The sequence below is a fragment of the Pituophis catenifer genome, unplaced genomic scaffold (assembly GCF_029215685.1).
Source record: "Pituophis catenifer annectens isolate HBS135680 unplaced genomic scaffold, rPitCat1.0.hap2 SCAF_3, whole genome shotgun sequence".
NCBI lineage: Eukaryota > Metazoa > Chordata > Lepidosauria > Squamata > Colubridae > Pituophis > Pituophis catenifer.
Genome location: NW_027256883.1, coordinates 157,338,960 through 157,354,417, shown reverse-complemented (window position 1 = coordinate 157,354,417; position 15,458 = coordinate 157,338,960). Strand labels below are relative to the sequence as shown.

At 39.0% G+C, this 15,458-nt stretch overlaps 1 protein-coding gene across 1 annotated transcript in view; it reads left to right on the top strand.

The window, feature by feature from the left end:
* Nucleotides 1-7,092, top strand: part of LOC139314067 (fatty-acid amide hydrolase 1-like) — a 29,458-nt gene extending 22,366 nt beyond the window's left edge. The window contains exons 12-15 of the mRNA XM_070939588.1: nt 434-473; nt 2,196-2,304; nt 3,338-3,483; nt 6,889-7,092. Of these exons, the coding sequence (XP_070795689.1) occupies nt 434-473; nt 2,196-2,304; nt 3,338-3,483; nt 6,889-7,017 (424 nt within the window). The 3' untranslated portion in view covers nt 7,018-7,092. The remainder of the gene's footprint in view (nt 1-433; nt 474-2,195; nt 2,305-3,337; nt 3,484-6,888) is intronic.
* Nucleotides 7,093-15,458: the final 8,366 nt, after the last annotated feature.

Sequence of the window (15,458 nt, the reverse complement as noted above, 5' to 3'; positions counted from 1 at the left end):
CCAGCCATTCCCCTTCTTATTCCAAATTACAGGAGGAAATGATTTGGGCTAATAATAAAAAAAAATTACACACACACACACACACACACACACAGAGAGAGAGAGAGAGAGAGAGAGTATAGGAAGATTTTTTTTAAAAAAAATACATTTTCTTTCTACTGATGCTTTTTACAAATATTTCTTGATCTGCATATTAATGATCTTAGCAACCATTGGTTTATATTGCCAAAGTTAATGTGATAACTATACTACCATTCATATACAAAATGTTTCTCTAGTCTTGTGCCCAGTTAGACTTTCAATTCCATTCTGCCCAGAGGAATTAAGTCAGCATAGCTGTATAGCACCAGGTTGGGGTAAGCTTTTACAGACAATGAACATAGGCAGCCAATTCCATGCATCTGCAGTTCATATATTTTCTTTGACTTTTTAGGTCTGTAAAAGAACTCTGGAAATGTCACTCGGAAATTGAGGTAATTTTTTTTTATCTTTCCAAACTGCATAAACACCTAGAAGCAAACAAAGTAATAACCAAAAGCCAACATGGGTTTGTCAAAAACAGATCATGCCAGACTAATCCTATTGCATTCTTTGACAAAGTGACAAAATTAGTGGACCAGAGGAATACTGTCGATATAATTTACTTGGACTTCAGTAATGCATTTGATAAAGTAGACCATAACCTACTGCTAGATAAAGTAGAAAAATGTGGGTTAGACAGCATCACCACCAGATGGATTCGTAACTGGCTGACCAATCACACTCAACATGTAGTCCTCAATGGAACTGCATCTACATGGAGGGAAGCATGCAGTGGAGGACCCAAGGCTCTGTTTTAGGCCTAACACTCTTCAACATCTTCATCAATGACTTGGACAAGGGGATAGTTGGGAACTCATCAGATTTTCAGATAGCACCAAGCTAGCAGTAGTAGCCAACACTCCAGAAGATAGGCTTAAGATATAGAAGGATCTTGACAGACTTGAACATTGGGCGCTATTTAACAAAATGAAATTCAATGGTGAAAAAAGTATATGTGGTATCTCACTCAATAGTAGTAACTGTGAGAGGGATCTTGGAGCCCAATGGACAGCCATTTAAATATGAGCCAGCAGTGTGCAGCAGCTGCCAAAAAAGCCAATACAGTTCTAGGCTGCATAAACAGAGAGATAGAATCAAGATCGCATGAAGTGTTAATATCACTTTATAATGCCTTGGTAAGGCTGCACTTGGAATACTGCATCCAGTTTTGGTGGCCACGATGTGAAAAAGATGTGGAGACTAGAAAGAGTGCAGAGGAGAGCAACAAAGATGATTAGGTGGACTGGAGGCTAAAACATATGAAGAATGGCTGCAGGAACTGGGTGCATCTAGTTTAATGACATCTTGCTTAATGCATTGTAAGCCACCCTGAGTCTCCGGAGAAGGGTGGCATATAAATCAATTTTAAAAAAAATTAAAAAATTAAAAAAAAATGAAAAGAAGGACTAGGGGTGAGATGATAGCAGTGTTCCAATATCTCAGGAGCTGCCACAAAGAAGAGGGAGTCAAGCTATTCTCCAAAGCATCTGAGGGCAGGACAAGAAGCAACAGATGGAAACTAATCAAGGAGAGAAGCAATCTAGAAGTAAGGAGAAATTTCCTGACAGTTAAAACAATTAATCAGTGGAACAACCTTCCTGCAGAAGTTGTGAATACTCCAACACTGGAAGTTTCTAAGAAGATATTGGACAGCCATTTGTCTGAAGTGGTGTAGGGTTTCCTGCCTAAGCAAGGGGTTGGACTAGAAGACCTCCAAGGTCCCTTCCAATTCTTTTATTCTGAGTCTTTTACTGTGGGGATGGGGAGAAAAAGACCAGACTCTGGATATTTTCAGAAGGGCAGCTGTGGTTGAGGTAGGACTTTTGCTTCTAAGGTCCTCAATTAACAGTTCAAATCTAAGGATTACATTTTAAAACAGTCTCATTCAAGAGCTGAAAGAAGAAAAATACATCCATGCCTAATTCCCAGGAGACTGGATTCATGTTGTTCATTCATAAAATAGTTGCCCAAAGAATAGCAAGTCAGAAGCCCACCTTTGCTGAGCTATCTGTCTTCTTGCTCCTACCATATGCCGGCTGTATTTTTTGGATGCCAGGTTTCTACATTGAAAAATAAAGGTAGCCCTGATATGTATATTGATCTCTTATCATTAGGAATATTGCAGAGAATTCACTGAAGAATGGAAAAGGCTGGAACTGGATGTGCTGCTTTGTCCTGCTATAGGTCCTGCTTTTAAGAGTGGGTTCCCTGGAAAACTAACAGGTAATTTTTAAAAAACTTGGAAAACCAAGTTTTAAAAAGCACGTTGGTATTCTTTAGACCCCATGTAGTGTCCTACTCCTATTCAACCAGATGTGAGTAAATCCTAGGGCTGTGATGTGCTTTGAGGTTGGGCAAAAAGTTCATGGGATAATGCAGGGTGGTTCAACTATGGTGCTTGTTTGCAACTCTTTGAACCAAACACACCTTTTCTATGGCTGTACTGTCCCTAGGAAAAGAGGTGGCTGCTTTAAAGAGCTTGCGGTTTTGAATCTGAAGCACTGCACAACCCTAATATACTCTTGTTATGGATCTTGCCACATTGCATGCATAGTTCCAGCCTGGCTTATAAGCAAAAGAGTTCACATTGGCATGTTTCATGTTGATGTTAAACATCTTACCTCATTAACAATTCATAAGAGGCAAATATATAGCTACTTTTTAAAATGTCTGCCTAGTTCTCTGTACACTTAGACAAAAACCTTCATCTGGGGATGACCAAATCATTCCTTGTGGAATCATAATGTTCTATCTTGCTTTTCCATCAGTTAAGAGCCAATTTAAAGGATGATGGGTGGCAGTTTTCCTTCAGTCAGGCTTCACAAACTAGTACACATTCATTCTTTTGAGAATGCATAACTACAATTTTTGTGACAGTGCAGACAGTATTTCTAAAATTCTTCTTAAATAGACTGCAGACTTTGGGAATCTAATTTAACAATATAGTCTCTAAAGTAGTCAGATGATCATCAGCATCCATATAGCCTCCAGAATATAACTGTTTTGAGTGTCTTTTTAAAGAGAGGAAAGTTAAAGACAACACATAAAGCTGTAAACATGAAACTTTCTGTGTCTGTTTTTAGTTGCTTGAGATCGGCTTCAGTTTTTCCAAATTATGTTCTCATATGTAGATTGGGGAGGAGATATATGTGATTAGAATTATGAAGTACTGTCTTCCTTGTGCTATTAATCACTGCAAGTTGCTCAAGAGAGCTGAGTAGCCATTTAATTTCCCTTCTGTTTTTTATCTGTACAGAGGTCATTAGTAATACCATATTATATAACTACTTGGACTTCCCTGCTGGAGTAGTACCAGTTACAACAGTGACAAAGGAGGACGAAGAGGAGCTAAAGAGTTTCAAAGGACACTACAATGATTTGGGGGACAAACTCTTTGCAAAGGTACTTGGAATTGCTTCATGACAGTGCCCAGCAGCATTTACGGGTAATCCTTGAGATACAACCATATGGAGCCTGTCCATTATGGTTGCATGTCATGATGGCCATGAAGCGAGATGGCCTTATTAACCCCCACACCCTGATCTCCCTGATGCAGTTATTAAACAAAAAGGCAATTTATTAAGTGGAACATGGTATGCTTTAGATATAGGGAAGAGCCATAGAGACCTGCCCTGGCCTTTTCCAACCCTGCCTGACACACCATCTTTGTGTGACTACAAGGAATTGTGAGCAAGCTGAAAATGGCAATTCCTTCTGAAGGGCAGCCATGTGGCCTGTCCTCTTTCCCCAGCATGAGGCTCAGAGCTCTTTGAAAGTTTAAGTTAAGTTTAAGTTTATTAGATTTCTGTTTTTTTTGCTTCTCTTTTTATTGAAAAAGTTTTCAATTACAAATTTTTCCCCCTTTTCCCCCCCCTCCTCCCTAACCCCCCCCTCACCCCCCACCCCCCGTGACTTCTTCAAAAAAAACCTGATACAGAACAGATTTTATAATATTTTACCACCCCCTTACTCCCTCCTCCAAATACTGACCCTTACTTCTAATGATATTATTAATATTATTACTTCCCCCTCTTACCATGCACTTCAGAATAACATTCTATTATAACACTATATAATAACTTCTGATTTAACACAGTAATATTATTATAACTCCCAATTCAGCAATAATCTGCCCTTTTTTTCCTCCTCCCCCATACTTATATCTATATATTAATATAACATTTCAAAACAACCTTCCACTTTAGAACTATATAATAAATCTTACTTTAACATTTAATCTTTTGTGTATATTAATATGACATTTCAAAGCAGCCTTCCCCATGAATTCTAGTTTTACATTTGTTCTGCTCTATCCATTTCCTCCACTCCCATAAATATATCTCTTAAGCATCCCTTTTCTTAATCTATACAATCAATACACTAGCCTGTCTCCACCCACTTTCCTACAAAATTACCATACACAACAATTCTTAATATCTTTGTTCTTCTGCCCATCCTACTAGAGAATATTCCCTTATATAGACAAAATCAATGACTTTAAATTTATAATCCATATAATATCTTCTTTGATGTCTTTCCACTGGATTGCTGACTCCATCATCCGTATTAGGGTAACATAACATCCCAGTTGCAACAGAATATTCAAAATCCTCAGTTATCATCTGCCCCCATCAATAATGAATATCTTCGTATATATATAAAAAAAAGAAAACAACCACCTGAGTGACTTTATAATTGTATTCCATATAATATCTGTAGTAGTGGCTTTCTTCAGGATTATTAATTCCCATCGTCATAATGGGGTAACAACCAGATCTTCTGCATGCCCCAACATAACTCTCTTGCCTTATAGCTCAGCATAGATATAATACGTTGATCAATAAAAAGAAAACCAAAAATAGATAATTCCAATCGAACAGTTTAAGGCCCTTTTCACATCCCAAAATTATGGCACTGCAGAGATCAGTCACTCTCCTCAGGATGATATTAACCACTACTTTGCCTCAACCATCTCCTCAAATATTCAATCATGTATTTTTTAAAAATAACTGGCTTCGCTGTTGCTTAATTTAGAAATTTTTATTTTTGTGAGACCTGTTTCTTTTTTTCCTTTCTTTTTGTGGGTTTGATCTCCATCCTAATTTCCTTTCTGCAGGTTTTGTATCAACTGATCGGTTTTCATTCTGATTTATAACTTGATCTTGTTGGTTTTGCTTTTGTGACTCATATTTCTTTTCTGTAAGTTGTGTATCAATTAGTTGATTTCCATGGTTGTCTATGACTTGATGAATCATCACGTTAGAATCCGATGCCACTTCTCTCTTATTCATAAATAATGCAGCTGAGGTGTCTGAAGAATCCAAAGGCAATTCATCTACAAAGGCCTCTGTGTCTCGATGTTTTTCCTTTATTTCTAACTCCTGCTGCTTTTCTTGTGTTGTGCATAAAGATGTTAAGTTCATTTTTAAAATTTTTTGATAAAATTCTTCCGCTTTTTCAACAGTATTTAATTGATATCTTTCTCCTTGATATCTCAATATTATACCAACTGGAGCATTCCATCTGAATAAGATATTTCTTTTTTTAAGCTCAGCCACCAGAAAACCAAATTTCTTTCTTTCCAATAACATCTTAGGCGGTAATTCTTTATATATCCAAATCTTTCTTCCAAACAGTTGCAAAGTAGACTTAAAAGATTTCTGCACAATATTATTTCTTATTTCTTTATCTGTAAAGTAAATCACCACATCTCTAGGCAATTGCCTTTGCTTTGCAATCCAGGAGTTTATTCTATAGACTCTATCGATCCTACAAAATACCTCCTCAGGTTGAACCTTTAAAATCCCAGCCAGAACTTCAGTTTATTAGATTTCTATACCGCCCTTCTTCCGGAGGACTCAGGGTGGTGTATAGCCATAGTAAAACACAGATTTACAAAACTTAAAACCAATTAAAATCGAATATATAAAAATTTGGCCCACAAATTAAAACACACATACACCCATACAATAAAATTGTATTACGCCAGCCCGGCTTGCTGGAACAAAAGGGTCTTCAGGGCGCGGCGGAAGGTACGCAGGTCGCGGCTAAGATGGACTTCTAGGGGCAGCTCCTTCCAGAGGGCTGATGCCCCCACAGAGAAGGCTCTCCCCCTGGGTGTCGCCAGTCGACATTGTTTGGGCAACGGCATCCTAAGGAGCCCCTCTCTGTGGGAGCGTATTGGCCTGTGGGAGGCTGTTGATGGCAGAAGGCGGTCTCGTAAATACCCCGTCCTAAGCCATGGAGCGCTTTAAAGGTGGTAACCAACACCTTGAATCGCACCCGGAAGACCACCGGGAGCCAGTGCAGCTCACGCAGGAGGGATGTTACGTGGGTGCGCTGAGTCGCCCCCATAACCACCCGCGCGGCTGCATTCTGGACCAGTTGGAGCCTCCGAGTGCTCTTCAAGGGGAGCCCCATGTAGAGAGCGTTACAGTAGTCTAGATGGGACGTGACAAGGGCATGAGTGACCGTGCGCAGGGTATCCCGGTAAGGAAAGGTAAGGGTGTGATGGATGACAGGCGTGTGGGGAGTAGTCCAAGGCCTTCATGGTCCCAGTGGAACAGGATCAGGGAGGGAGGGAGAGTGAGAGAGATGGGGGAATGCTGTAGTGTCCTTTCTGTCAGTGGTAAGGGCTAAGGACTGTCAGGGTGCTGCAGCAGCCGTAAGTTCGAAAGGGGGTTGTAAGGAGCTTTCAGGAGGTCTGTTGTAACTTCAAATGGCCATTAAGTGACCATTCTTATCTCGAGGACTATCTGTATTTGACACTTGCTGTAAAAAGCTGCTTTCTTTATTCTGTCCTTGTAGGCAGTGAAAGAGTCTGTGGGGCTCCCTGTGGCTGTCCAATGTGTGGCTTTGCCGTGGCAAGAAGAGCTCTGTCTCCGGTTCATGAAAGAAGTGGAGAAGCTAAGCAGAGAAAAATCAAGGAAACAATGATATGATGTCACAGGAAGCAGAATGGAATTCTCCCATACTAACCATGGACTCTGGGGACTGATTTAGTTTATACAACTAGGGGACGTCACTGTGGATGAATTTGTTGAGAAAATGTAAGGGGAACAATAATTATAGGGTTGAGCTGCCCACCTTTAAATACTTTCCATTAAAATATTCAATGCCATTCGAGCCCAATAGATATAAAAAATTACCAGGTCTAAAATAATGAACTTGAGGTTTTTAACTTGCTTTTGGAATCAGAGTGTCTGTGGATGGAGCAGGTAGGAAACATTTGAAGAATTGATTTTCCCTGGCAATTATGCACATGAATGGACAGAAAAGTCAGACATCTGATTGTGTTCTTGGATGTGATATTATTCTAATGCAATGTATTAATAAAAATAAAATTTCCCTAATCTTCCCTGGGCAGAGGTGAGAGTATGTTTGTCAGTTATTTAGCAACTTAGCAATATATTAATCTTCAAGTGGTTTCAAGTGGATTTAAATTTGAAAATGAATAACTCTTGGCATCAGTTAAGACAAGGTGAACTCCATGTATTCTTTTTCCAGGACCAGTTTTTTAGGTTCCTAAAGCTCACCACAATTCAGTTAAATGTATTTGCTCAGTTTGATACATTTGCTACTAATACAACATTCTTTTTTGGAATTACAACTTTTTGTGAAACAATGGCATGTTTTTTAATCACAATTACAAATATCTGTGATTTATCCCTTTATTTTTGCTTAGCTTTAATTCTCTAGATCCTCTATTTATCTATATATATAAAAGCGAAAAACACTTGCGCAGCATCACGAAATCTCCAGAACTGTAAAACCTACAAACTTGAAATTTGGCAGGTATGTTCCTCTTGCCTTCTAGGTACTCGCTTATTTCTTATATTATTATTAACACACTCTGATTCTAAGGAGTTAGATGTTCTACTCCTGAAAATATCTCTGTTCCAACTGCTACTTGGGCGTGGTCAGCGCGTGACTCATCCGGCCTGGGAGCTGAGAGTTTGGAGAGGATCAATGGGACCAGCGTGAGGGAGAGAAGGGGATAAAATAGGTGAGAAGTTTCTGAAAGATGCCCTAATTAATTTATGAGCCTCGAGCCAAGTTTCAAAAGAAATCCAGTCATTTATTAGGAGCAACATTCCGGCAATTATTCAAATGGAGTCAGCTCTGACAGTAGGAGAGGCCTCTGCGGGGCAAGCCTGAGGGAGAGAAGGTTATAGGAGAGGATGAATGGGGTCAGCCCAGGGGTGAAATGCTCCCAGTTCGGACCGGCTCGGGCGAGTAGGTAGCGATGGCGGTGGGCAGTTTGGAGAACCGGTAGCAAAAGTCCCTGCCCCCACCCCCCATGCCCAGCTGAGCCGCACGATCATCAGAGCCTTTTTTTTTCGTTTAAATGGCTCTGACGAGCCCAGCTGAGTTGCCTGCTAATCAGGCAACTCAGCTTGGATCACCAGAACCATGTAAAAGAAAAAAACTTTTTTCCTTTTAAATGGCTCTGACGATCCAAGCTCTGACGACCCCAGCTGAGTTGCCTGCTAATCAGTAGCAAAAATCCCTCCCCCTCCCCCCCTCAGCTTGCTTACCTTAGCTGCTGGTCGCAACGCCTTGCTGTAATCCCTGCAATCCATTGCATCAGCAAGCAACTGAATCTCCCTGCCTGCAATCAAGCAGGCAAGGAGTTGTGGACTTCAACTCCCAGAATTCCTCAGCAAGCAAAGCAAAGCTGGCTGAGGAATTCTGGGAGTTGAAGTCTACAAGTCTTAAAGTTTCCAAGGTTGGAGATCCCTGTTCTATTGGGTAAGTTTTTTCCCCCTTTGGGAGCTTTAAAAAAAATAGTTAATTGGGGTTTTTTTTAGTTGTTCTTTTTTTAGACCTAGCCATTTAAAGTTTAGGAAGTTTTAAATTTAGCTGCTTTTATATAAAAATAAAAATAAATTAAATTAAAATAAAATATTTGTGCTTTCTGAGACTAAGTGTGTTTCTGTAGTGTTTCAATCCAACTACACAAACACACAAAATCTCACAAAGCTGTATGTGGAATTTTGTGTGTGTAAAGGATGAAAGTTGTTTTTTTGGGCTTTTTGTGACTGTGTGAGGTTGCTGCTTGTTGCAGGGGCTATTTTGGGTCTAGCACAGCTGCTTTTATATTGTGGGTGAGCCAGTTGTGTTGTGTTGTGTTTTGTAGGTTAAAAAAGGGCAAAGAAGTGACATTGACTTGGCCACGCCCACCTGACTAACAAGCCACGCCCTCCCAGTCACCTTACCACCAAGCCCTGTCCACTAATTAAGCCACGCCCACAGAACCGGTAGCAAAAAAAATTAGATTTCACCCGTTTTGATCTGTATAAACTTGTTCCTTGCAGAACCAGGGGGCCAAATGGCCAATTGAGAAAACAAAGGAATGCTCAAGGACAAGATAAGACTAATTGGGAAGTTTCTATTCCCTTGCGGGGCAATAAGGAATACACAAACCTAAATTAGGAGGCCAGAATTGGGTACTAAGCTGACGTCTCTGAGGGTACAAAAGACGCCATACCTTCCCCAAGGTGTGGCTATCTCCTCGCATGCATTGTATCTGTATGTTCTGGATATAGTCCCACCCAGTATTTTGTTTTTGGCCATAAATAAAATCTGGTTTTTTTTGCAAGCCTCCTCTTGAGTCTCTCTCTTTGGCATTCTGGTGACTCAAGTATATTTTGGGACCTTACACCGCCCAGTCACATGACCATCAAGCCACACCCACAGTCACATGACCACCAAACCACGCCCACCAAATAAGCCACGCCCACAGAACCGGTACTAAAAAAATTTGGAACCCACCACTGCCAGGTACCATGTGGTGAGTTCCTTTGCTAGATGAGTAGAGGGGCTAATCCTATCATGTCCCAAAGGCCACGTCGGAATCCCAACATCCTGGAGCTGAAGGTGGGTGTGGGTGTGTGCAGAGAGTTGCAGGAAGCTGCTTTGTCTTTAAAAACATGTTTCTCCTTTTCTCACCCAGGGAAACACAATATTCTGCCTTTCCAATACTTCCCCAATTTTTTCATTCCTCCAGGAGAGGAGTGAGTGCTAACTTCCTTCATCACCATAAGAACAGGCGTGACTAACATGCTTCCTTCATCACCATAAGAACAGGCGTGACTAACATGCTAATTTCCGAGGGAAAAGGCATCGGGACTGTCACAAGTAAATGCCTTATTCTCCATTATGTAAATAATATATGAACAGTGTGTCAGGGGTTAACTTATTCTTCACTTCTTAATGTATTCATACTTTACCACTCCCATATTTAGCTCCACCCATTGTATATATAAGGAGCTGCATACGTTCATTCTGTGCTTCTATCTGTGAATATTCAGTGAATATAGAATGCCTTATGTAAATAAACAGAGATATATTTGAACTTCTAATTCTCAAATCTTTTATTGAGTCTGATCCTAAAAATATCGTAACAATCTGGTAGCAGAGGATGGTTAAATTGACTCAATAAAAACTTAAACATGTCTAAAAGAGATAGGCCCAACACCAGGGCATACAGCAAAGAAATGGAAGCGGATCAAGAAATAATAGATGAATCCACGAATGCAATTTCGAGAGAATCTGAAGAATACACCACAGAAGACGAAGAAATAATAAATGAAGATGATGACCAAGAAGAAAACGAAATAGAAAACAACGAACTCAGGTCAGAGATACTAAAACTCTTAAAAAGCCAAAAGAGCGATAAAAGTCTTGTCGCGAACCTCCAAGATATACTAAAAAACAACGGAGCAGCGAGAGAGAAGCACATCGCTACTGAAAAACCAAAAGACTCAAAAATAGTAAGTGATATGCTTACAGATAAAAATGCAGCGAAGAAGAAAACCAACAATCCCGCGCAAAATTTCGAATGGCAGCCATCTTGGTTTCAACAGACTCCTAAGATGAGCGAAGCAGAGCCAATCAGAAAGCAGGATTCAAAATGTCTGGCGCGAAAAGCCTTACTCGATACAAAAAATGAAAAAGAAAAAGTATATACCTCAGAAGAATCAGAAACAGAGAACGAAGAAGATTCGATAGACATGCAAGTAAAGTCAGCAATGAAAACGCTTTTTGCTGCATTTGGACCGAAACTGAAGATTACTAAAAAATCAACAAAAAAGCAAGCAAGCGAGCCAACGCCTCAAAATCTACCCGCTCCTATCCAGACGGCGAGAGCACAAACACCTGAACCCAGAGAGCCCTGCAAATACCTCCCCACGCCGCAGACCAATCCAAAGATCAGCGCCTTCAGCAAAAGAAGATGAGCGCCCGCTATCACCAGGACTCCCAAGATCGAGCCGGAGACTGATTCATCGGAAGAAGAACGAAGCGAAGGAGCTGCAGCAACGAGAACCTCTCACGATGACTCCAGGAACGAAATGAGCAACGCACATGCGCAGAACTACGCAGACAACCCAGGAAGACATGAGATGCAGAGAGAACTATGCAGACTCGTTGCGAGCATCCCCACGCCGTTTTGCAACTTTCGACATTTGCAAGACCACGGACTACCCCCAGTTGTAAGTAATGGACCCAACAATGTTGGGAATTTACCCAGTGACTTCCCAAAGCTGAGAATAGATGGCATTAATTTGCAAGAATGGTATCAGCAGCTCCAGGTTGTCTTTATGAAAGAAAACTTACTGTTTTTTATTACAGACCCCCCAAAAAGACCTTGGACTCTAAAGTTAGACTGCCTACATCATAGAGCATTTTTTTTATTAATTTCCAGTGTGTCTCCTGCCATGTATCACAGCATTAAGCAAAATCTGACTGTCTCAGAAATTATTCAATGCATGTTTAATTTGTTTCACAGTGAAAGCGTAGCCACTACCACGAGAATGTCTAAAGATTTCTTCTCTTCTAGAATAAAGCCAGGGGTTACCATAAGTGAACATTTAATATCTTTAAACAAGATTAGAGCAGAACTGCATTTAAGGGGGGAGGTGATTTCAGATCAAACGATGAAAAGTGTTAACATCAATTCACTTGACCCATCATGGGATAATTATATGTCACACTTAGACACGATCAATCTAGGATACTTATCCATAGAAAGTCTATCCAATAAGTTAATAGCTGAAGACAATTCAAGAAGAAGTCGTTATAACAACCAAATAGAACACAAACAATATAAAAGAGTAGCATTTCAAGAAAGATATCATGAAACATTTAGGTGCCACAATTGTGGGTCCAAAGAACATAATAGGAAGGATTGTCCCAAAATTCTAAGAGAAAGACATAGGTCAGAATATAGAAATAGGTACAACAACAGACAGTCTTCCATTGATAGACTTAGATATAGAAGTCCACCCAACTATAGAGAACATAGAGGGGGCAGAGATAATTCAAAGGATAGAAAATCTGGCTCACTGAATGGGTTAAACAAACATAACAACATTAACACACAACAACCAGAGAACAATAATTGGCTTATTGATTCTGGAGCAACTAATCACACTACTAATAATAAAAATATATTATCTTCATTTGTAGAAGATAAATTTGTAATCAAAGTAGCTAACCAAGAAAAGGTTCAGGTTATAGGTAGAGGGAATGTAATCTTACCTGGCCTAGGTAAAATAGAGGGGGTATTACTAATACCTGAAATTCCTCATAACATACTTAGTGCCATAAAACTAAGCAGAGATTCTGACATTAACATTGTGTTCTCAAAAGGAAAAGCAACATTAGAGAAAAACAAAATAAACATAGGTACAGTAATAATCAAAGGAGGTCTACCTTACTTAATGACAAAGGAGGAATGGTTACACAACATTGATTCAAATATGGAAAATGACAATGAAATAGATAATGAAGACAATAGTAACAGTGACAATGAAACATGAACATGAAATAACCCATAATCACAAAGATACACACAATGAAAAAAAACCTAAGATAGGTAAACCAATTCATGATGAGTGTGCTCATGTTTTACATAGGAAATTAGGACATGCCAGTTTTCCTGTAGTACAAAAGATGACTGAACATGCAGAAGGTGTTAAAATAAAAAATTGTGAAAACTATTTGGAATGCTCAGTATGTAAATCTACAAAACTCAAAACTAGCCCCAGACCTAGAAAGTCAACGAGATCAACCAACAAAATTTTTGATTTGGTACATATGGACCTAGTTGGTCCACTAACACAATCAATTAATTATAAAAAACGTTACTTTCTAACAATTGTGGATGATTATAGTTGTTATGGATTTGTTTACACATTAAAACATAAGGATGAAACTTTTCAGAAATTCAAAGAGTTTTACAAACGTATAGAGACACAACACAATATTAAAATAAAACAAATCATGACAGATAGGGGATGTGAATTCATGTCTAAAGAATTCTCCCAATGGCTAAAAGACAAAGGAATGCTACATTACACATCTAGCCCATTTTCTGCATTCCAGAACGGAGTGGTAGAGAGAAAGAATTCAACATTACAAACCATGATTAGATGCACTTTAGAAGATGCTGGCTTAGGTAAACAATTCTGGTCAGAAGCCCTACAATACTCTAATTACACACAAAATAGAACTTGGTCCAGCATTGTAAATAAGACACCATACGAAGTAATGTATAATAGGAAACCAAAATTAGCACACATGCACATATTTGGAGTCACTGCAGACGTACACATACCTAAACAACTAAGGCGCAAAGGTGAGAACGTATCCAGGAGGCTTAAATTCATGGGATACGAGACAGGTACAAAAGGATACAGATTTATCGATAATAATAATAAATTTATAGTTTCCAGAACAGCTGTGTTCCATGAACAGGCCAACTGGTCTAAAATACATCTTAATGAAATATTCCCAAACACCAAATCAGATACCAAACTCCAAGAAAAAAGAATTAGAGAAGAGCACAGTAACAACACACATAAAAATAAAATTAAAACATGGACAAACAGTCAACATAAAATAAAGACAGATTCATTAACTAAAAAAGAAGCAAGGTATTTACATGACAATGATAGTAAACCAGAAAAAGCAATCAGAAGTAGCAGAAATCAAGTACCAAACAAATACAAAGATTATATAATGTATATGGATGGAGAGCCATCAATACCTAACACATATGAGGAAGTGTTAAAACTTCCTCCTGAAGAGAAGGAAAAATGGGAAGCAGCCATGACTAAAGAGATGGATAGTTTACGAGGGCTAAATGTGTTCACCCCTACAGTTGCTCCAAAGGACAAAACTATCATTGGCACTAGGTGGATATATAAAATTAAGAATTTAGAAGGAGGCAATACTCTATACAAAGCTAGATTAGTTGCACAAGGTTATGCACAGAAATATCCCGAGGATTATACAGATACATACTCCCCCACAGTAAGAACAGAGAGTGTCAAAACAGCTCTGGTTATAGCATCAGCACTCAACCTCGATGTGTTTCAATACGACATACAGACTGCGTATTTACACGCAAAATTAGATAAGGAAATATATGTAAGAGCACCCCACAGTCAATACACAAACAAAAATGAGACTTGGTTATTAAATAAAAGTTTATACGGGCTGAAACAATCTGGTAAACAATGGTATGATTGTTTAGTAAAAGTCCTCAAAACTATGAATTTCAACGCAACCACTGCTGACAATTGCTTCTTTGTTAAAAAAGATAATAATTCCCTAGAATTTGTATTGATCTATGTAGATGACATTTTATACATAGGTAAACATAAAGAAAGGAAAGAGGCATTTGTAACAAAACTGAATGAACATTTTTCATTGAAATCTTTGGGTAAAGTAAATAAGTATCTTGGTGTTCAAATCAGTAAAACCAGAAGGGGATTTAAACTCTCTCAAAGGGACAAAATCATAGAGCTCTTGAATAAATGTAATTTAAGTAACGCTTAGCCCTGTGATACTCCCATGCAAACTGATTTTCTGAAGAATGCAGAAGAATCATCTCCTGAATTCAAAGATAATACTTTTTACAGGTCTATCATAGGTTCACTTCTTTATATCTCCAATTGGACTAGGCCTGATATTGCTTTGCCTCTCAATTTATTATCCAGACATGTCAGTAAACCATCACTATATCATTGGGAAGCTGTCAAAAGGATATTAAGGTACTTGAAAAATAGTTTAGACTTCTGTTTATTGCTGGAACCTAATAATGTCAAAGAGCCCATCCTCACATGTTACGCCGATGCGGATTGGGCTGGAGATATCTCATGTAGAAAAAGCACATCTGGTTATATATTTTTTCTTAATGACTGTCCAGTTTACTGGTATACTGGCAAACAAGATTTAGTAGCCACCTCAACAACAGAGGCAGAGTATGTTTGTCTATCTAAGGCAGCAAATAACCTTGTATGGTTCAATGATTTACTTTCTGACATTTGGAAAAAACCCATTCTGCCTTTTATCATGCATGAAGATAA